The 21635-nt window shown below is 44.1% G+C and overlaps 1 protein-coding gene and 1 pseudogene across 1 annotated transcript in view; both read right to left on the reverse strand.

Moving 5' to 3' along the window:
• Positions 1-2666: 2666 nt before the first annotated feature.
• LOC126413600 (5S ribosomal RNA) lies at positions 2667-2784 on the reverse strand (annotated as a pseudogene).
• Positions 2785-10198: 7414 nt separating this feature from the next.
• Positions 10199-21635, reverse strand: part of LOC126413101 (myrosinase 1-like) — a 144485-nt gene continuing 133048 nt past the window's right edge. The window contains exon 21 of the mRNA XM_050082996.1: positions 10199-10325. Coding sequence (XP_049938953.1) covers positions 10199-10325 — 127 coding nt within the window. The remainder of the gene's footprint in view (positions 10326-21635) is intronic.

Consider the following 21635-nt stretch of genomic DNA (forward strand, 5'->3'; position numbering starts at 1 on the left):
TTTTAATCTCTGTTTAACTCTAACGAAGTCTATTCGATTTCTAGCGGTATCACCTGGAGCTTTCCATGTATTTAATCATGGTCCTTGAACCAAGTATTAAGTATCCAGAGATCAAATCGTTCACAGAAGGCTGTAGGTTTTTCTACGTTTTCGTTGGTCTTTCCTGGCCGTAGTCTCCAACTACATTGTTTCTTCTCTCTTTCTCACTACGCTTTTCCAGTCCCCCGTCAGTACGATACTCATTTGCCCTTTTCCACTTTCATCAAAGACTTCTTCAGTCTCCTCATATATTTTGCTCGCCTCCTCTTTTTTCGCGTGTGTTATTGGCACATATACTTGAATCATCTTTGTATCCGCAAGGTTACTGTTTAATTTCACTGCTAACACTCCTTCAATAAGTGGAATAACCCTCATTATGTTCTTGTCCAGATATTTCTTGAGTGTAACACCGACTATGTTTTCCGTTCATCCCGACCCATTGTAAGTTACGTTATATTATCCAGATTAAAATTATCCGTCCCATCTAATTTCACTTAGGCTGAAAAGACTGGTATTTTGTCTCTCCAGTCTTCTCTTCGCGTTTTCAAGTTTTCCTTTCTTATACATCGTCTTCGCATTGCACGTAGGAGTCCTTAGTGAAGATGTTTCGAACTGTAACTATATGGTTCCAGAGACCTTTTCAAGTCTCAAACATTTATGATCTACATATAGAGAGTGAAGCGAAGAATGAAAATTTGTAGAAAGCCAGGTGTCCTGCGCACGAGGCAGATGCTCTAACCACCACGGCACCCTGGCACAGTGGCTTTGTGTAACTGCACGGACTGTCCTACCATGCCTCGCTCCACAATCCAAATTCGCATTCACGCCTCTGCCCACTTGGTATTACCCATATACTCAGACAGCATACCAGAGGTTCCCCAGTTGTACTGTAATAGCACCTAAGCCTTGAATGAAACGAGATAGTCAGCCTGAAACGCAGTCATAGGTGCTTTAATCAAATGAAAATATACGGTTGTAGACACATGTCTATGATATATACAAGGTGTTCGGAAATTCCAGTTACAGTGTTCTAGAACTTGTAGAGGAGAGTGAGTACTTTATATTTTGCATACGAAGTCATGTCCTGAAACCTACGGTCTCCGTCCTACGACGATTCCAATTTACATGTTTACCTCATTCACATCTGCTTGAGGAATTGAATTAGGTGTGACGCTCTACAGTTATCAGAAAAAAATTAGAGAGTAGTCATAACGAAATACCCTTTTATCACTTAAGGACATTTCTTTGTGTTAACACTTGAAGAAGACGTGTTTGCATTATTCCAAAACGAAAAAGAACACAGCATATGTGACGTTAAGTGATATTTCGTAACCGTCTGACGTAGTAAACGTCACCCTGTATGCTCTGTTGCGTACTAGGACAAGCAGATCTGAGACGTTTCTCTTTCCCTCAGCAGACACATGCGTTACACATCTGTAACAGTATGTTTCCAGATATGTGTACCTACGAAAATATTATGTACTCATTCTCCTCTACAATTCACAGAATTTTCCAAACACTCTGTAAATGCAAACTGAAGCGACGCATGAAAATTTGTACCAAGGACAGGATTAGAGCTGAGGCGTGAATGGGAATTTGGATCGAGGAAGTAGGCATGCTAGTGTATTTCGTGGAACAGTCCATAGTAATCGTGCCAAGGTGGCGTTATGGTTAGCGTGTCTGCCTAGTGAGCTGCAGAAACCGCTTCGGTCTACATTGGTCCATTGATAGTGACCGGGCCAAATATTTCACGAAATAAGCGTCAAGCGAAAAAACTACAAAGAACTAAACTCGTCTAGCTTGAAGGGGGAAACCAGATGGCGCCGCCATAGGTCAAACGGTTATCAACTCCTTTTTTTTTTAAATAGGAACCTCCATTTTTATTACATATTCGTGTAGTACGTAAAGAAATATGCATGTTTAAGTTGGGCCACTTTTTTCGCTTTGTGATAGATAGCGCTGTAATAGTCACAAACATGTAAGTACGTGGTATCACCTAACATTCCGCCAGTGCGGACGGTATTGCTTCGTGATACATTACCCGTGTTAAAATGGACCGTTTAACAATTGCGGAAAACGCCTATATCGTGTTGATGTACGGCTATTGTGATCAAAATGCCCAACGGGCGTCTGCTACGTATGCTGCTCGGTATCCTGGACAACATCATCCAAGTGTCCGGACCGTTCGCTTGATAGTTACGTTATTCAAGGAAACAGGAAGTGTTCAGTCACATGGGAAACGTAAACCACGACCTGCAACAAATTATGATGCCCAAGTAGGCGTTTTAGCTGCTCTCGCGGTTAATCTGCACATCAGTAGCAGACAAATTGCCAGAGAATCGGGAATCTCGAAAACGTCAGTGTTGAGATGCTACATCAATATCGGTGGACCCGTACCATATTTCTATGCATCTACATCTACATAGTACTCCGTCTTCAGGCTACAAGTGGCCCATCGGGACCATCCGACTGCTGTGTCATCCTCAGATGAGGATGCAGATAGGAGGGGCGTGTGGTCAGCACACCGCTCTCCCGGTCGTTATGATGGTTTTCTTTGACCGGAGCCGCTACTATTCGGTCGAGTAGCTCCTCAATTGGCATCACGAGGCTTAGTGCACCCCGAAAAATGGCAACAGCGCTTGGCGGCCTGGATGGTCACCCATCCGGGTGCCGGCCACACCCGACAGCGCTTAACTTCGGTGATCTAACGGGAACCGGTGTATCCACTGCGGCAAGGCCGTTGCCTACATCTACATACATACTCCGCAATCCACCATACGGCGCGTGGCGGAGGGTACCTCGTACCACAACTAGCATCTTTTCTCCCTGTTCCACTCCCAAACAGATCGAGGGAAAAATGACTACCTATATGAATCTGTACGAACCCTAATCTCTCTTATCTTATCTTTATGGTCTTTCCGCGAAATGCATGTTGGCGGCAGTAAAACTGTACTGCAGTCAGCCTCAAATGCTGGTTCTCTAAATTTACTGAGTAGCGATTCACGAAAAGAACGCTTCCTTTCCTCTAGAGACTCCCACCCGAGTTGCTGACGCGTTTCCGTAACACTCGCGTGATGATCAGACCTCCCAGTAAAAAATCGAGCAGCCGGCCTCTGAATTGCTTCTATGTCCTTCCTCAATCCGACCTGATAGGGATCACAAACGCTCGAGCAGTACTCAAGAATAGGTCGTATTAGTGTTTTATATGTGGTCTCCTTTACAGATGAACCACATCGTCCCAAAATTCTACCAATGAACCGAAGACGACTATCCGCCTTCCCCACAACTGCCATTACATGCTTGTCCCACTTCATATCGCTCTGCAATGTTACGTGCAAACATTTAATCGACGTGACTGTGTCAGGCGCTACACTACTAATGGAGTATTCAAACATTACAGGATTCTTTTTCCTATTCATCTGCATTAATTTACATTTATATATATTTAGCGTCAGGTGCCATCCTTTACACCAATCACAAATCCTGTCCAAGTCATCTTGTATCCTCCTTCAGTCACTCAGCGACACACCTTCCCGTACACCACAATATCATCAGGAAACAGCCGCACATTGTTATCCACCCTGTCCAAAAGATCATTTATGTAGACAGAAAACAACAGCGGACCTACCACACTTCCCTGGGGCACTCCAGTTGATCCACACTCACCATCGAGGACAACGTATTGGGTTCTATTACTTAAGAAGTCTTCGAGCCACTCACGTACTTGGGAACCAATCCCATATGCCCGTACCTTAGTAGTCTGCAGTGCGGCACCGAGTCAAACGCTTTCCGGAAGTCAAGGAATATGGAATCCGTCTGATACCCTTCATCCATGGTTCGCAAGATATCGTGTGAAAATGGGCGAGTTGCGTTTCAAAGAAGCGATGCTTTTTCTAAAGCCGTGCCGATGCATCGAGAACAACTTCTCTGTCACAAGGAAATTCATTATATTCGAACTGAGAATATGTTCGAGAATCCTACAACAAACCGATGTTAAGGATATTGGTCTGTAATTTTGAGGATCCGTCCTTCTACCCTTCGTATATACAGGCGTCACCTGCGCTTTTTTCCAGTCGCTCGGGACTTTACGTTGGGCAAGAGATTCAAGATAAATGCAAGCTAAGTAAGGAGCCAATGCAGTAGAGTACTCTCTGTAAAACCGAACTGGAATCCCATCAGGACCTGGCGATTTATTTATTTTCAACCCATTCAGCTGCTTCACAACCCCAGGAATGTCTTATCACTATGTCCTCCATACGGGAATCTGTACGAGACTCAAACAGCGGTATGTTTGTGCGACCCTCCTGCGTGAAAGATTTCTCAAATGCTAAATTTAAAATTTCACCTTTCGTTTTGCTGTCTTCCGTTGCCAGGCCAGACTGATCAGTGAGTGACTGGATGGAAGCTTTCGACCCACTTACCGATTTTACATAAGACCAGAATTTCCTTGGGTTTTCAGCAAGATCTTTTTCTAAGGTATGTAGGTGGTAGTGGTTGAATGCTTCGCGCATCGCTCTTTGTACAGCAGCTTGAATCTCTACTAACTTTTACCTGTCCTCATTCTCTCGATCTTTCTTGTACCGCGAGTGCAACTGCCTTTTCTTCCTGAGCATTCTCCGAACTGCGCTGCTAAACCACGGTGGGTCTTTTCCGTCCGTAACTCACTTTTTCGGCACATACTTGTCCAATGCGTGATTTACAATGTGTTTAAAATTTGCCCATAATTCTTCTACGTCCATCGTACCGGAAGTAAATGAAGTCGATTCATTTACTAAATGGGATGCTAACAACTGCTTATCTGCTCTGTCTAGTAAGAATACTCTCCTAGCCTTCTTGACCGACTTTTTAACTTTCGTAACCATAGTCGTAATGACAACATCATGATCATTAATCCCTATCTCAACACTGACACCGTCGATGAGGCCTGGTTAGTTCGTGGCTACCAGAACTAAAATATTTCCATTGCGCGTTGGCTGTCGATTTAGCTGCTCAAGACAGTTTTCGGATTATGTGTTCAAAAGTAATTCACACGACGGCTTGTCTGTACCACCTGTAATGAAACCATAGACATCCCAGACTATACTAGGTAGGTTGAAGTCGCCGCAGACTAACATAGCATGATCCGGGTACTTCTGCGATACAGAATGTAGACTCCCTTTGAATGACTGCATAAATGTCACGGTGGAGCCTGGTGGCCAGTAATAACACCCCAAAATTAACTTTATTTCCCCTAGCACTGTTAAACGTGTCCAGATAACTTCACAATCACACTCTACTTCGACCTCGGTAGACACAATATTTTTGTCAACTGCAATGAGGACACCACCTCCTACAGTGTCTAATCTGTCTTTCCGATACACATTCCAACCCTCACTAAATATTTCAGAACTTCCTATCTCAGGGTTCAGCCAGGTCTCAGTCCCGAGAATAATTTGCGCGCCACACGCTTCCTAGAGGGCAGTAAATTCAGGAACTTTATTCCGAACACTCTGAAAATTTACTGCTAATATCTTGATAGCTGAAGTGTCTTTATACTGAGCCCGTCCTGATTTCCCTGCCTGCACGTCGACTGGTGAGTGTTCATCAGGATACCTCGCACTTCTGCCTAGCCTAAAAAAAAACCATGTGCACGCCACAAGTACTCTGCTACCCGAGTAGCCGCTTCCTTTGTGTAGTGCACCCCTGACCTATCTAGAGGCGTCCTACAATTCCCCACCCAATAGCGCAAGTCTAGAAATCTGCAGCCAAGACCGTCACAGAGTCGACGAAGCCTCTGGTTGAGACCCTCCACTCGGCTCCAAACCAAAGGACCCCGATCCACCCTGGGAACGATGCTGCAAATAGAGGGCTCTGCTTGCACCCCGCGTGCGAGGCCAGCGGCCTTCACCAAATCCGCCAGCCGCCTGTACGAACCGAGGATCGCCTCAAAACCCAAGCGACAGGCATTATTGGTGCCAACGTGAGCAACTACTTGCAGACGACTGCACCTCGTACGATCGATAGCCGCAGGCAAGGCCGCCTCCACCTCTTGGATGAGGCCTCCCGGCAGACAAACCGAGTGCACGTTGGATTTCTTTCCAGCCCTGTACGCTATTTCCCTGAGGGGCTCCATAACCCGCCTAACGTTGGAGCTCCCAATAACCAACAAACCTTTGCCCCCGTGTGCCTGCTCGGGCCCTGCTGAAGGAGCGGCCACACGCTCATTGACAGGACGAACGCGCGAAGCCAGCCGGACAGCCTCCACGCTGACCCTCCGCCTCGAGCGACGCGAACGCGTTGCAGTCCGCCACTCACCCTGAGGTGAGGGCGGCCCCAACGCGCCGGGTACACTAGAAGGTGCCTCGGCGGCTGAGTCAGCGGACGCAGCAAGCGACATCTGGGGTGTCTCAAGCGACGCGCCAGACCCTCCGTCGTCGCTGCACCTCGAGGCAACAGCCTGATGGCGGCTGACCGTGGTCAACAGCACGCTCAGCTGCTCGCGAACCACGGCCAGTTCCTCCTGCGCCCGCACACAGCACGCACACACCCTATCAATCCTACTGTTAACATCTAACGACTCCGCGAATTTATACTCTACAGCTATCAATAAGCAATGTTACTCCTCTGAAATACGAGAATACGCAAGAATTTTATGTAATTAAATATGCAAGCTCATAAACACTCGGAAAGAAATTAAGAATCAAACTACGAAACAAATATGAAAGCTAAATATGCGACTCGCTACTGCACTGCTGCTGCACTGATACTTCACCAGCGGCTGCTCAAGGCTCACTCAAGAATTGCATGGCGACGACTTTGGATGTCGTGTAGAGTTCTGCCACTGGGCAGAAGAGAAATTACGGGACGATGACAGATTTTTCTGCACGCATTCTGTTTAGCGACGAAGTGTCATTCACCAAAAGCGGTAACGTAAGCCGGCATAATATGCACTACTGCGCAACGGAAAATCCACGATGGCTGCGTCAAGTGGAACATCAGCGACCTTGGCGGGTTAATGTATGGTGCGGCATTATGGGAGGAAGGATAATTGGCCCCCATTTTATCGATGGTGCAATGTATGCTGATTTCCTACGTAATGTTCTACCGATGTTACTACAAGATGTTTCACTGCATGACAGAATGACGATGTACTCCAACATGATGGATGTCCGACACGTAGCTGGCGTGCGGTTGAAGCGGTATTGAATAGCATATTTCATGACAGATGGATTGGTCGTCGAAGCACCATACCATGGCCCGCACGTTCACCGGATCAGACGTCCCCGGATTTCTTTCTGAGGGGAGAGTTGAAGGATATTTTCTGTCGTGATGCACTGACAACGCCTGACAACATGCGTCAGCGCATTGTCAACGCATGTGCGAACATGACGGAAGGCGAACTACTCTCTATTGAGCGGAATGTCGTTACACGTATTGCCAAATACATTGAGGTTGACGGACATCATTTTGAGCATTTATTGCATTAATGTGGTATTTACAGGTAATCAAGCTGTAACAGCATGCGTTCTCAGAAATGATAAGTTCATAAAGGTACATGTAACACATTGGAACAACTGAAATAAAATTTTCAAACGTACCTACATTCCGTATTTTAATTTAAAAAACCTACCTATTACCAACTGTTCGTCTAAAATTGTGAACCATATGTTTGTGACTATTACAGCGCCATCTATCACAGAGCGAAAAAAGTGGTCCAACTAAAACATTCATATTTCTTTACGTACTACACGAATATGTTATAAAAAATGGGGGTTCCTATTGAAAAAAAAACCGCAGTTTATATCCATTTGACCTATGACAGCGTCATCTAGCGGGCTAACCATAGCGCCATCTGGTTCCCCCCTTCAAGCTAGACAAGTTTCGTTCTTTGTAGTTTTCACGTTTGACGCTTATTTCGTGAGATATTTGGCCCGGTCACGATCAATGGACCACCCTGTATACATCAAAGATACTTGACACAGGAAAAAGGCCCTGGAACAATACAGTTTCGCTTGATTAAGGCACTTATGCCTGGGTTTCAGACAGGATTCCCCTCTCATTCAACGCTGAGGCGCTAATCCAATACAGCTGGAGAGCCTCTGCAATGCTGTTTGAGCTTAGGGGCACACCAAATGGAGTGATACTGAATGGGAATCTGGACTGGAGAAGGAGGCGTGCTAGGGTAGTCCGTCCATTTGTGCAAAGACACTGTGCCATGTTGGCGTAGTGGTTAGTACATACGCCTAGCGAGCTGGAGATTCAGGTTCGAACCCTAGCCTAGGTCCAAATTTTCGTTCAATCATCCTGAGTACGCTCATGTAATAGCTCCGTGTTCAGTAGTCATATACAAACACTCTCTCAGGGAAAGATCCGTACCGAACGAGTGAGAAGTGACACAGGCCACACCAATACACAAGCAAGGAAGTATAAGTGTTCAGTTGAATCACACACACATGTCATTAACGCCGATATTTCGTAGGGTGCGGGAACACATAGTGGTTTCAAACGTTATGAATTACAAAGAAGATAACCATCTGTACGTGCACTGTATAGGGAAATATTTCTCTTTTGGAACAAAACTAGCTCTTCACTCACACGAAATAATGAGTGCTATTGACAGGGGATCTCAAAGTGATTCAATATTTCTAGATTTCCAGAAGGCTTTTGACACTGTGCCTCACACGTAGCTTCTAATGAAATTGCGCGCCTGTGGCGTATCGTCTCAGCTGTGCGACTGGATTCGTGTTTTCCTGTCAGAACTGCCACAATTTGTAGTAGCTGACGGAAAGCCATCGAGTGAAACAGAAGTTATGTATGGCGGTACCCAAGAAAGTGTTATAAGTCCTCTACTGTTACTGATTTAGGAAACAATCTGAGCAACTTAGGCTGTCTGCAGGTGATACTGCCATTTTCTGTCTAGTATAGTCAACATAGTGTTAAATCCAATTGCAAAATAATTTAAACTAGACAACTGTATGGCATGAAAAGTGATAATTAAATCTAAATGATAAAAAGTGTGAAATTGTGTACATGAGAACTAAAAGGAAACCATTTCATTACAGCTACACAATAAACCTCACAAATTTAGACGCTGTCAATACAGCTAAATATCTAAGAATTACAATGAAGAACAATTTAAATTGGAACGATAGTATAGAAAATATTGTGGAGAAGTCGAACTAAAGACTGTGTTGTATTGGACATACACTAACAAAATGCAATAGATCCGGTAAATAGACTGCCTACACTGGGCTTGTCCGCCTTTTTCTTTTTGAAGCTCTGCTGCGCCGTGTGGGATCCTTACGAAATAGGATTGACGGAAATACCGAAAAAGTTCATAGATCGTTTTTTATTACTCCGAAGTAGGGGAGAGAGTGCCACAGATATGATAACGAGTCGAGGTAACAATCATTAACACAGATGTGTTTTCCGTGGCGGTGACGTCTTGTCAAGAGATTGCGATCAGCAGCCTCCTTCAGCGAGTGGGAAAATATTTTGTTGACAACCGCTTCGTGGGGAGAAATGACCATCGTAATAAATTAAGAGAAATCAGGGCTTGCACGAAAATATGTATATATTTCTCCCATGCATTGTTCAGTGGGTACGGTTTAGAAATTGTCTACAGATGGTTCAACAAACCCTCTGCAGGCAGTTGAGTTTGAATTGCAGAGTATTCATGTAGATATTGATTCATGTAGAATCCATATACATTTAGACTTCGTAAGTTTATTCGTAAAATTATCGAAAAAATAATGTTTCTACAGTTTCTTTATATTTATTTTAGTCTTTAATAGGACAAATGAACCTAAGCCTGAGTATGTATTTCGATTTTTATAAAAATTTCAATAAATGTTTACAGAATAGGATTTGTTTTAGATATGTTCACGTTATTAGTATTCCGACTGGCTTGATGCTATCCTGTATTTTTCCTATTTTATGCTTCAAGAGAGGCCACGAGTGGAACACTATGCTGCTTCACATTGCTGTTGCTGCTCGATGTTGCTCTTGCTGAAGTGAAGAGAAATAAGAGATTATAGTGCAAACATCTGTTTTCAGAACTTTAATTGTATAGGCAGTGCATTAACATTAAGTAGTTGCAGACAATACATTTACTGCTTCGTGTACTGTAATGCATTTTGTATCTGGCAGTAAACTGGGCGTTGACATACTGATGTACCTCCTACAGGCTGTACTGGTCAGGTAGCTGCTTGCTGCTGAAGACTTCTGCCATGAAGCTGGCCGAGTCTTTGGGCGTCCTCGTCCTGTTTGTACTGTTGAAATCCACCTCGTACAGTCCAAACTTAACCCTGCGCAGAAAACATGAGAGGGTTGTTTAATGAAATGTCATGATCCACTGACACTTATGCGCGAAGTGTAATGACACAGTGAGTACACAACACACAGCAGTATTTATTAATATTGGCAGTGTTATACAAAAAAATACAGTGCCTCCTAGCATTATTTCATGTATACCAAAATGTGGTCCGCATTCTGTATTCTGGGTACTCAAATACTAGATGGGAGTGATTGCCCACGAGTGGTAACAATTGATTTTAATAACATCCATTCTTTCTGTTACTGGTGCCATGTCCTGCAGTTTCGCAGAGTCGGCACGGTTAGGACAGAACTGACAAGGTGAATTTTAATAGGTGGCCAGATGCCCTTCCTGCCACCACCCCGTACCCCCCATCCCCCCACCCAAGATGGAATGAGTGTACCCCAGCTGTCTGCATCCAGTCTGCATGGAATAGTGCGAATGTGTTCAGATGTCTGAAAGTCGTGTAAATGAGGCGTAAAGTGAGGACCAGCCCTTCCACCACCTAGTGGAATGTGGAAAACCACCTAAAAACCACATCCAGGCTGTCTGGCGCACCGACGGAAGTCGGTAGTCCACAAGGGGGGTTCGATCCGGGCCTAGCGCACCTACCAGAGTCCAGGTGGCAACTTACTAGCGCTCTCGGCTAACGTGGGGGGTCCATTCATTTTTAATAACATTTGGGTTCAAATTTCTTACTTTTATGCAGCAGGTAGGTTATTAAAGTGTTTTGTACAAGCGTATACATTTTGGGTCTGAATCTCATTATATCGTGCAAAAAATATATTTCGATGTTTATAATGTAATATCTTGAATGCGTAGATGAGAGCTGAAGTGGATGATTTATCATGTGACAATGATACAATCACAGTAGGATAGTGTACTCATTAGAGAGATGAGGTTTAAAAGGGCATTGGACTAGCGGAACTGTCACACATACTCACTTGAGTCATGTGTACAGTTGTCAGACGTGATTACGCCTGCACGACGGTAATTAACAGACTCTGAATACGGAATGGTAATGGAGCTAGACACGTGGGACATCCCACCTCGGAAATCGTTAGGGAATTTAATATACCGAGATCCACAGTGTCGAGAGAGCGCCGAGAATACAAAAGTTCAGGCATTACCTCTCGCCAAGGACTACGCAGTGGCCGACAGCCTTCACTTAACGACCTAGAGCAGCGGCGTTTACGTAGAGTTGTCAGCGATAACAGGGAAGCAACACTGCTCGAAATACTAGCTGAAATCAATGTGGGACATACGACGAACGTATCCGCTAGGATAGAGCTGCGAAATTTGTCGTTACAGACGACCGACGCGAGCGCCTTTGCTGACAGCACGACATCGCCTGCAGCGCCTCTCCTGGGTTCGTGACCATATCAGTTAGACCTTAGACGACTGGAGAGCCGTAGTGTGGTCAGGTGAGTTCCGATTTCAGTTGGTAAGAGCTGATGGTAAAGTTAGAGTATAGCGCAGACCGGTGAAGACATGGATCCAAGTTGTCATCAATGCAGTGTTCAAGCTAGTATTGACTCAATAAGGGTGTTGGTTGTATTTATATGGGATGGACTGGGTTATCTGGTCAAGGTAATCGATTTTTATTGACTGAAAAAGTTAATGCTCGACTACTTGGAGACTATTTGCAGCCGTTCATGGACTTCGTGTTCCCAAATAAGGATGGAATTCTTAGGGGTGTCAATGTGCCATGTTACCTGGGCGCAGTTGCTCGCAGTTGTTTGAAGAACATTCTGTACAATTCGATCGAATGTTCTAGACACCCAAATCGTCACACATCAATCGCATCGACCATTTATGGGACATAATCTAGAAGTCATTCATGCACAAAATCCTGCACTGGCAACAGTTTCGCAATTATGGACGAGTATAGAGGCAGCATCGCTCAACAATTCTGCAAGGAACCTCCAGCGACTTGCTGAGTTCATACCATGTCGAGTTGCTGCACTACACCAGGATAAAGAAGGTCCGACGCGATATTAGAAGATATCCAATGACTTCTAACACCTCAGTGTAAACTCTCTTTTCTATTATTACTCTTCAAGTTTCTATGGTATTCTCACATGCACTTTCACCTTTTCTTCTTCACTGTACGACGATGGGGCTTCTATTTCAGAGGCAATTGGAGTGGCAGCACTTAATAATGAGTGAAACATAAAACAGTTCTTAATTATCAGGATGAGCGTGAACCTTCCTAGATTCTAAGTTACTTTGGGAGACAGATGGGGCGTGTGGGGAAGATGGAGGCCAACCATTGCTTAACCCTCCCGTTACCAAGCTTTTTCATACCTCTATTTTACCTAGCGAGGTATTTGGACTACCCCAAAAGAGTATTGTGTTTTATTGTAATATTTGTTCTCAGATTTCGTTATTTTCGTTGAATGGGTTTATTTAGTATTGAAAACAGCTTTTCAGGTTATTAGAAGTATTTAATCAGATCACAGATACAATGTACAAAAATTTTTTTATATCTTTCACTAAAATAATCTGGTTCAAATGACTCTGAGCACTATGGGACTTAACTGCTGAGGTCATCAGTCCCCTAGAACTTAGAACTACTTAAACCTAACTAACATAAGGACATCACACACATTTATGCCCGAGGCAGGATTCGAACCTGCGACGTAGCGGTCGCGCGGTTCCAGACTGTAGCGCCTAGAACCGCTCGGCCACTCCGGCCGGCTAAAATAATCTATGTACCTTAAGAGTCACTGCAGTAAAATAACACAAGACTTTTTTTAAGCTTTTCAGTCAAATATATTTCTGCACTGCATGCACTTCACAGTAACAGTATCTTCTCTGTGTGTATTACAAACAGATTTCTTGCACGTTACACAAAAGAATCTTGTTTTCCGATCTACGTTTCTCTTGCAATCTTGGTATCGTGGCATTGGTAACTTGGAACACTGGGTCTGCATCAATGCTGTAGGAATTTGCAATACCACAAGCTTTCAGTGCATCTTGTACAAATTTATGAAGACCGTTGATATTTTTGGCACTTTCTTCCATGTTGTCTCTGCTGACTCCAAATGCCAGTTCAGTCGTGAAGAGCTTACGTCGGATTCGGTTATTCTTCTGTCATTCAGGAAATCTTTGAGTGTACAGAATATATGCATTCAGCGCTGCAGTATCTATCATTTCCATGAATATTCTTAGTGGCCACCGCGTCGTTCCTCTAACACAACTGTATTCTCTTATCATTTTGTCCCCATCATCTACAGAACTTTTGGTTTTTTTATATAGTGCAGTATGATTTCGGGTTTGTGTTTACTTTCTTCACCACTCACTTGTCTCTCATTACGCTGAGTAGAGAATAGTCTTACTGCCTTTCCCTTGTTTGGAACATAGGAAACTAGGGTAAAGTCATTTGTGGACCCAAACTTTGAAGAGTAAACTTCTCTCTTTCTGTTTGGCAAGAATTCTTTCGGAATCTCTTTCTTATTGGAGCACAAGGTAGCAACCAATGTCGTGTTTCGTTTTTGTAGTTCAGCAGCCAAAGGAAAACTGGTGAAAAAATTATCAGTTGTTACACCATGACCGTTATTCAGAAATGGATCCATCAGATCCAAAACAACTCTCTGTCCTTGATTCACTTCCCGGATATTGTCCACCATACCTGTGTAAATTTGGATCCGTAATAAGTAAGATGTCTTCACATCAGCACAAACCCAAATTTTAATGCCATACTTGCCAGGTTTGCTTTTCATATAAACCCTAAAAGGGCAATTTCCTCGGTGTATTGCTAATCGTTCATCAATAGTCACGTATTCATAAGGATAGAAGTTTTTGCACAAGTTAGATTGAAATCTGTCGAACAGTACCCTGATGGCTTGTAGCTTGTTCTTGGTTTCTTCAATTCTCTGTGATCTTGTGTCTCTGTTGACAAATCGCAAGAATTTCAGTATAGACAAAAACCGGTTTCTGGACATGGCAGCAGAAAAGAATGGTAGCCGAAAGGCAACAATACCTCCCCACAGATCGGAAGCACGTGTGCGATTTCCATGAGTTCGACCAGCTCCTATTAGAACTGCTAATACAGCGTACTGTTCAGTTCCATTTACATCTCTCCATGATACCAGCGGTCGCGGTCGCGCTGTTCCTGGCTGAAGCGCCTAGAACTGCTCGGCCACAACGGCCGGCGACAAGCCACACTGATAAAGGAGTTTCATCGAGTCCTGTAAGAGCTACATGACAAGCTTGTAGGAGGATTTGCACTCCATTGACTGGATTAATAATTAAACACTTATCGTAGCGATGGACGAGCTTGGAAATTCCTTCGTCGTAAAATTCGGCCGCCTGCACCTTCAACCACGTGGTTATCTCTTCTTTTGGGACAGAAAAGGTGTGATTTTTGTGGATTTCCTGGAAAGAGGCACCACAATAAACTCTCAAAGGTATTGCCAAACTCTGCACAACCTCAGAAGAGCAATACAAAACAAGCGCAGGGGAAAGTTGGACTCAAAGATCTTGCTGATTCATGACAACGCCCGGGCCCACACGGCAAATGCCAATCGTGAAGTTCTCGAATCTTTTAAGTGGGAGTTGTTTCCTCATCCGCCGTACAGTCCCGACCTGGCACCGAGTGACTTCCACTTATTCCCAGCAATGAAGAAGTGGTTGGCTATGCAGCGTTTTGATGACGACGCACGGCTTCAAGAAGAGGTAACCACGTGGTTGAAGGCGCAGGTGGCCGAATTTTACGACGAAGGAATTTCCAAGCTCGTCCATCGCTACGATAAGTGCCTTAATTTAAATGGCAACTATGTAGAAAAGTAGTATTTAAGTGTGGCTTTCATCTGTATATAATTAAAAAAATTTCCAATACTTCATTTATTTTTAATTCCGAAACGTAATGTACTTTGTGGATAGCCCTCGTATTTGTGGAATAAGTCTATTAGACGATATTTAAAGAACGCAGTACACATACCTCCGTTTGTGTTAACATTCTACATAAACATCTACATAGATACAATGCAGGCCAACGTACGGGGCGGGCGGAGGGTCGTACCACGATTAGTCATTTCCTTCCCTGTTCCTCTCGCAAATAGAGCGAGGGAAAACTACTAGCTAAATGTCTGGGTATCAGCCCTAATTTCTCATGTTTGCTGTCATGGTCCTTACGCGCAATGTATGTGACGACAGTACAATCGTTTGGCAGTCAGCTTCAGACGCCGGTTCTCTAAATTTTCTCAGTCGTGTTTCTCGAAAAGAGCGTCGCCTTCCCTCCAGGGATTCCCATTTGACTTTTCGAAGCAACTCCGTAACATTTACGTGTTGTCTGAATCTACCGGTCACAAATCTGGCAGCCTGCCTCTGAATTGCTTCGATGTCTTTCTTCAATCTGACCTGGTACGCATCCCAAACACTCGAGCAATACTCAAGAATACGTCGCACCAGCGTCCTATATTCGATCTCCTTTACAGGTGCACCAATCTTTGCTAAAATTCTCCCAATAAAGCAAAGTCGACTACTCGCCCTCCCTACCACAGTTTTCACAAGCTCGTTCCATTTCATATCGCCTCGGATCATTACACCCAGATATTTAAACGACTTCTCTGCGCGATATAGGACACTACCAACACTGTATCCGAACATTACAGGTTTGGCCTTCCTACTTATCCATATTAGCTTACATTTTTCCCCATTTAGAGCTAACTGCCATTGATAAAACCAACTGGAAATTTTGTGTAAGTCGTATCTTCTACAGTCACTCAACTTCCACACATAACGGCACCTTCAGCAAGCAACCGCAGGTTCTTGCCCGCCCTGTCTGCCAAATCATTTATGTATGCAGAGAAGAGCTGCAGTCCTATCTTACTGCCCTGGGGCTCTCCTGTCGATACCCTTGTTTCTAATGAATACTCGCCGTCGAGGGCAACATAAAAGTTTTTGTTACTTAAGAAGTATTCGAGCCACTCAACTATCTGTGAACTTATACCACATGTTCCTAACTTTGTTAATAACTTGTAATGGTGCGCCGTGTCAAATGCTTCCGGAAATCTAGAAATACGGAATCTACCTGTTGCCCTTCATCCATAGTTGGCAATATATCATCTGAGAAAGGGGCAAGCTGAGTTTCGCGCGAGCGATGCTTTCTGAAACCATGAAGATTCGCGGACACAAGCTTCTCAGTCTCAAGAAAGGTTATTTTGTTCGAACTGAGAATACGTTCAAGGATTCAGCAGCAAACGAAAGTTACGGGTATTGGTCTGTAATTTTGAAAATGTATAACAAAAGAGAATTATTATGCAATCACGAATGTTTGCAGATGGATATTATACGACGGTTGCCCAGAAAGTACTGCACCGAGTTTGTTTTTCTCAGCCGAAAACAATGCTACGAACGCGAAACGTTGCTTATGTGTTAGCTGAAGTCTCCTGAGTGAGCGCACCAAGTTTCGGTCACTTCCGACAGATAGGGCAGCTGCAGCACAGTTTCAAAATGGCGTATGTAGGTGACGTACGTTAGAAGCAACGTGCTGTCGTTGGGGAATATTCAAAAACGCTTGTGCAAAGTCTACGGAGCATCTGCTGTCTACAGAAATACAGTTAGTCGCTGGGCAAGGAGAGTGAAGTCATCAGAAGGTGGTGAGACCGTCCACGGTTGTCACACCAGACGTGTTGCAGCGAGCTGATGCCATTCGTGAGGACAGACGCATTACGATTCGGCAGTTGGGGCTGCATCTGTCAATCAGCAAAGGAAGTGTGGATGCAATTATTCGCACTCTTTGATTTTCAAAAGTGTGTGCAAGTTGAATCCCGCAGTATCTAACGGTGGATCACAAATCGCACAGAAAAAACATTTGTCTTGATTTGTTGCAACGTTTTGAAGCTAAGGAGAAGACCTTCTTGTCACAGGTTTTGACAGGTGATGAAACCTGTGTTCACCATTTTGAGACCGAAACAAAACGACAGTGGAGGGAATGTCGCCATTCCCACACCCGACAGAAGAAAAAATTCAAAGCAATTTTTTCCGCCGGTAAGGTCATGATCACCGTGTTCTGGGACTCTGAAGGCGTGATTGTCATTGATGCGATGCGAAGAGGCGGTACCATTAATTCAGAAGAACAATTCAATACATTAACAAAACTCAAGGTGCGCTTCGTTCGACTTCGGAGCTGCAGCAACCGAGGGGCGTTTTTGTTGCAGCACACAAGTCTGATGACTGCTGAACCCATGGCAAAACAGGGTTGGACAGCGTTATCACCCTTCAACCTAGACCTAGCCCCCTCGGACTTCCACTACTTTTGGCCATTAAAACATGCCATTCGTGGAAGACATTTTGAGGACGATGAGCAGTTGGTTTACACAGTGAAGCACTGGCTCCGCCACCTGGACAAGGATTGGTACTGACAGAGCATACACGCCCTTGTTTCCAGCTGTAGGAAGGTCACAGAACGGGATGAAGATTACGTGGAAAAGTAGGGTGTCTAGATAAAACACCATTCTTCCGTTTGTGTTCAATAAAGAATTTTTGAAGAAAGTATGCACTGAATTACTTTATGAGCAGTCCTGGTACGTAGTTGCCGTGATTAAAGAAACCTGTATACAAGTTTATTTGGAATGGTGCTCATGCGTGTAGTAATCCCTTTGACTAGATAGGTTGGTCATGTGACGTACTTGAGGAAAGCAATGCAGATCGGTCTTCGGAGTCTTTTGTCACGCTCTCATATTGGGGAAGGGGTGAGCGGCCATTGAGCCTATTGTGTTAGCTATAACGCTGTTTGCAGTCACTTTGAACTGAACTTTTTAGTGCATCAGCTTGTCATTTACTTAATCATTGTATGTGTAATACGGACAAATGTCACTGAAGAGCATTCTGCGCATAAGGTAGTCAATAGTCTATAGAGAACTGACTGGAAGTGGAAGATTAGCTTCCACAAACGAATCAGTGCTCTAGACAATGTCACTGGCATAACTTATTAAACTCTAAGCTTCATTATTTTGAATATTATTAGTCATTTGTGAAGTCATCATTGCTAATAGCTTGTTCTTGTCTTAAATAAAATTGAAATTAATTCTAATTCTTGTCTTAGGATACATCTCTGTCTTTGTGGATTACTTCTAAATCATTTCAACTAATATTTCATATTATCTGTGAATTTATATTTACGCATTGACTGTTCACTAACGTGGATTATCTGTATCTGAAGAATTTATTATAGGCATAATGCAATAACGCACAACTAAACCTTTATGATATTAGTGGCGCCGCTAAAATTATTAATTGGTTGTGTTCTTGCCCATGGTAGTTAGGCAGCCACATGTGGGTTTCCAATGAAGGTCGCTTTCGCTTCTTTCCATGTTGCTATAGAGGGCGATTTTTTCCAACGTGTACAAACTCTGGGGACTGATCGATGAGATGATACGGAACAAAAACGTATAATCAACTAATGTCCGGAAATACATGGTTTCCATCCTAGAGACCATTTATTCAGTCATACATTGTTACCGAGACTGTTGCCTAATGGGCGCTGTACAATGTTGCCACAGTTACAGCATGTGTTGAAAATGATTTCATTGTTCCTCAACGCGTGAGTGTACGCTCCACAGCATGTTTTCCCTCACACGTTCACGTCGGCCGCGCTGCATCCGAACAGTGTTAATGGCAGCATGAATACGCCACTCCAGTGTGTCCACAATCTGGAATGGGTTCTAGATAATTGGTACTTTTGAGACGGCCCCATAACTAGAAATCGCACGGTTTGAGATCTGATGAACGAGCAGGTCATGCAAATGGACTCCCTCGGCTGATCCATCGGTCAGGGAAGATTAAGATGCATTCGGACATTAAAGGCGAAATGGGCTGGAGCACCATCACGTAGCAGACACATAGCCATTCGAATCGTCAATGGCATTTCTTCCAGCAAGAGAGGCAAAGTCACCAGCAAGAATTTCCGGCCTGTTAGGCGACGTGGAAGGAACACTGGTCCCAAAATACGGTCGTCAATTATCCCGGCCCACACATTCCGGCTGCACCGATGCTGATGTTTCGCTGTCACCATACCATGCGGGCTCTGCATACAATCTCACAGATGACTGTTATGAAAGCTGAAGAGCCACTTCTCGGAAAGCTGGCGTCATCTGTGTGTAGGGTGGATGATACAAAACCCCGGAATCGTTGTTGTCTGGTGAAGGAACCACTTACAAAACTGTTCACGATGTGGAAAGTCTGTCGCTAGCAAGCCCTGCACACGCTGTAAGTGATAAGGGTAGTAGCAATTGTCATGGAGAATGTTTCACACGGTCGTCTGGTTTATCCAATACTGGCGGGCCAACTGTCTGGCACTGACACGACGGTCGCCTTCCAGTGTTTATCACATTTTCCTCCAAGTATGGTGTCCGAACTTTTCGGGTACGTGCATCATGATTTCCTGCTTCCTGAAACGACTGTCTCAGACAAACGGCGAAACACTATTGCAAACATTGAATGCTGTAACGTCGGCGGGGACATGTCTCTTGGTACAATCATGCTGCCCGCCACGCGTTGCCATTTGTTTTTCCGTAGGTGAACACCATGTTGCGAGCTCTCGATGTGAATACGGAACCATTGTGTACAACGCTGTATCACATCCACTTCAAAGTGAGTCAGCAACAGAAGTTACCAATTACTATGGCCGGAGAGGGTGCTACGGCACGACGTATGGGGTATGAGGAACAGTACCGCCCTTTAAGAGGAAACAATGCATACTGTAACTGCGGCTTCATGGTACAGTGCGTATTAGACCGCAGTCTCCGTAAAAGTATGACTGAATAAATGGTCTCTAGCTTGGAAACCATACATTTCCGGGCACACTCTCATTAGACCTTTTTGTTCCGTATCTTCTCATCGATCAATCCCTAGAGTTTGTAAACGGTGGAAAAAATCACCCTGTACACTAAATGGTACACTACAACTGGCTAGATTTTGTCGGAGACCACAGAACAGTTGTTCAACATGTGCAATTGTCTCTGTACTGCCGTAGTCACATAGCCGTGCATCCATTATAATAGCAACTAATCAAGGAGACGTAACTAGGAGGAGGGGGAGATTAGTGTTTAACGTCCCGTCGACAACGAGGTCATTAGAGACGGAGCGCAAGCTCGGGTGAGGGAAGGACGGGGAAGGAAATCGGCCGTGCCCTTTTAAAGGAACCGCCCCGGCATTTGCCTGAAACGATTTAAGGAAATCACGGAAAACCTAAATCAGGATGGCCGGAGACGGGATTGAAACGTCGTCCTCCCGAGACGTAACTAAATACATTCTATGTGGAGTTCTGTGAATAATTTTATCGCTTGGAAAAAGTTAAACTTACTGGTTATGAAATAAGGATACTGACATGGATTGATGGCTCTAATAAGATAACAGTAGTCACGAAAACACCTACTGAATTTAATAGAAAACAGACATGATAGTTCTTCGTAATCTGAAGCATTTACAGGTCTTATCCTGAGTACATAACCCGTCCTCTGCATTAAGAGGCAGCTTTCTGGTTCAATACAGCACCTAATAAAGAGGTAATCCGTTTTGCAAGCTGCATTATTTTTATGTGAACAATAGCAACAGTACAAAATACACGCACCTAACTCACTGCATTAGGCTATCAAAACTGATACGAGATACTAGGAGAAATAAGCGCTGCTAATGGATCAGCGAACCCATGTCTCGTACCGTTGATAGTAAAATGAATGCAAAGAGCTTCCTGTACGACTGATGTAAGCTGCCTTCGTAAAAAGATGTCTTCTGCTGTCAAACTTAATGTAGAATGTAGGAGTATAGTACTGAAACTCACAGTCTCCATTGGTACTAAAACCTAAACGATGGCAATACTAGGAAATAAGAAACCGATATTTTGAAAGTATGTTATTCAATGGGTATATACTGTTCCCTTTGTCTTTGTGAGAACTGTAGGTAGATAGCGTACCCATGGAAAGAAAGAAAGGAAGCAGACAAGCATTAAATGTTCGGTTCATGCCGAGATCATTAAAAAGTGAGAACAGGCTCCATCTGGGGAAGGGTGAGAAGAAAGTTGGATGTGGCCTTTTCAAAGATAAGTTCTGGAAGCTACTAGAAGCTACATCTTGATAGCTGGACGAAGATTTGAAATGCCCTTCTCAAGAACGCGAAAAAAAATGGCTCTGAGCACTATGGGACTCAACATCTTAGGTCATAAGTCCCCTAGAACTTAGAACTACTTAAACCTAACTAACCTAAGGACATCACACACACCCATGCCCGATGCAGAATTCGAACCTGCGACCGTAGCAGTCCCGCGGTTCCGGACTGCAGCGCCAGAACCGCTAGA

This window comes from Schistocerca serialis, chromosome 7, assembly GCF_023864345.2.
Source record: "Schistocerca serialis cubense isolate TAMUIC-IGC-003099 chromosome 7, iqSchSeri2.2, whole genome shotgun sequence".
In the NCBI taxonomy this organism is placed as follows: domain Eukaryota; kingdom Metazoa; phylum Arthropoda; class Insecta; order Orthoptera; family Acrididae; genus Schistocerca; species Schistocerca serialis.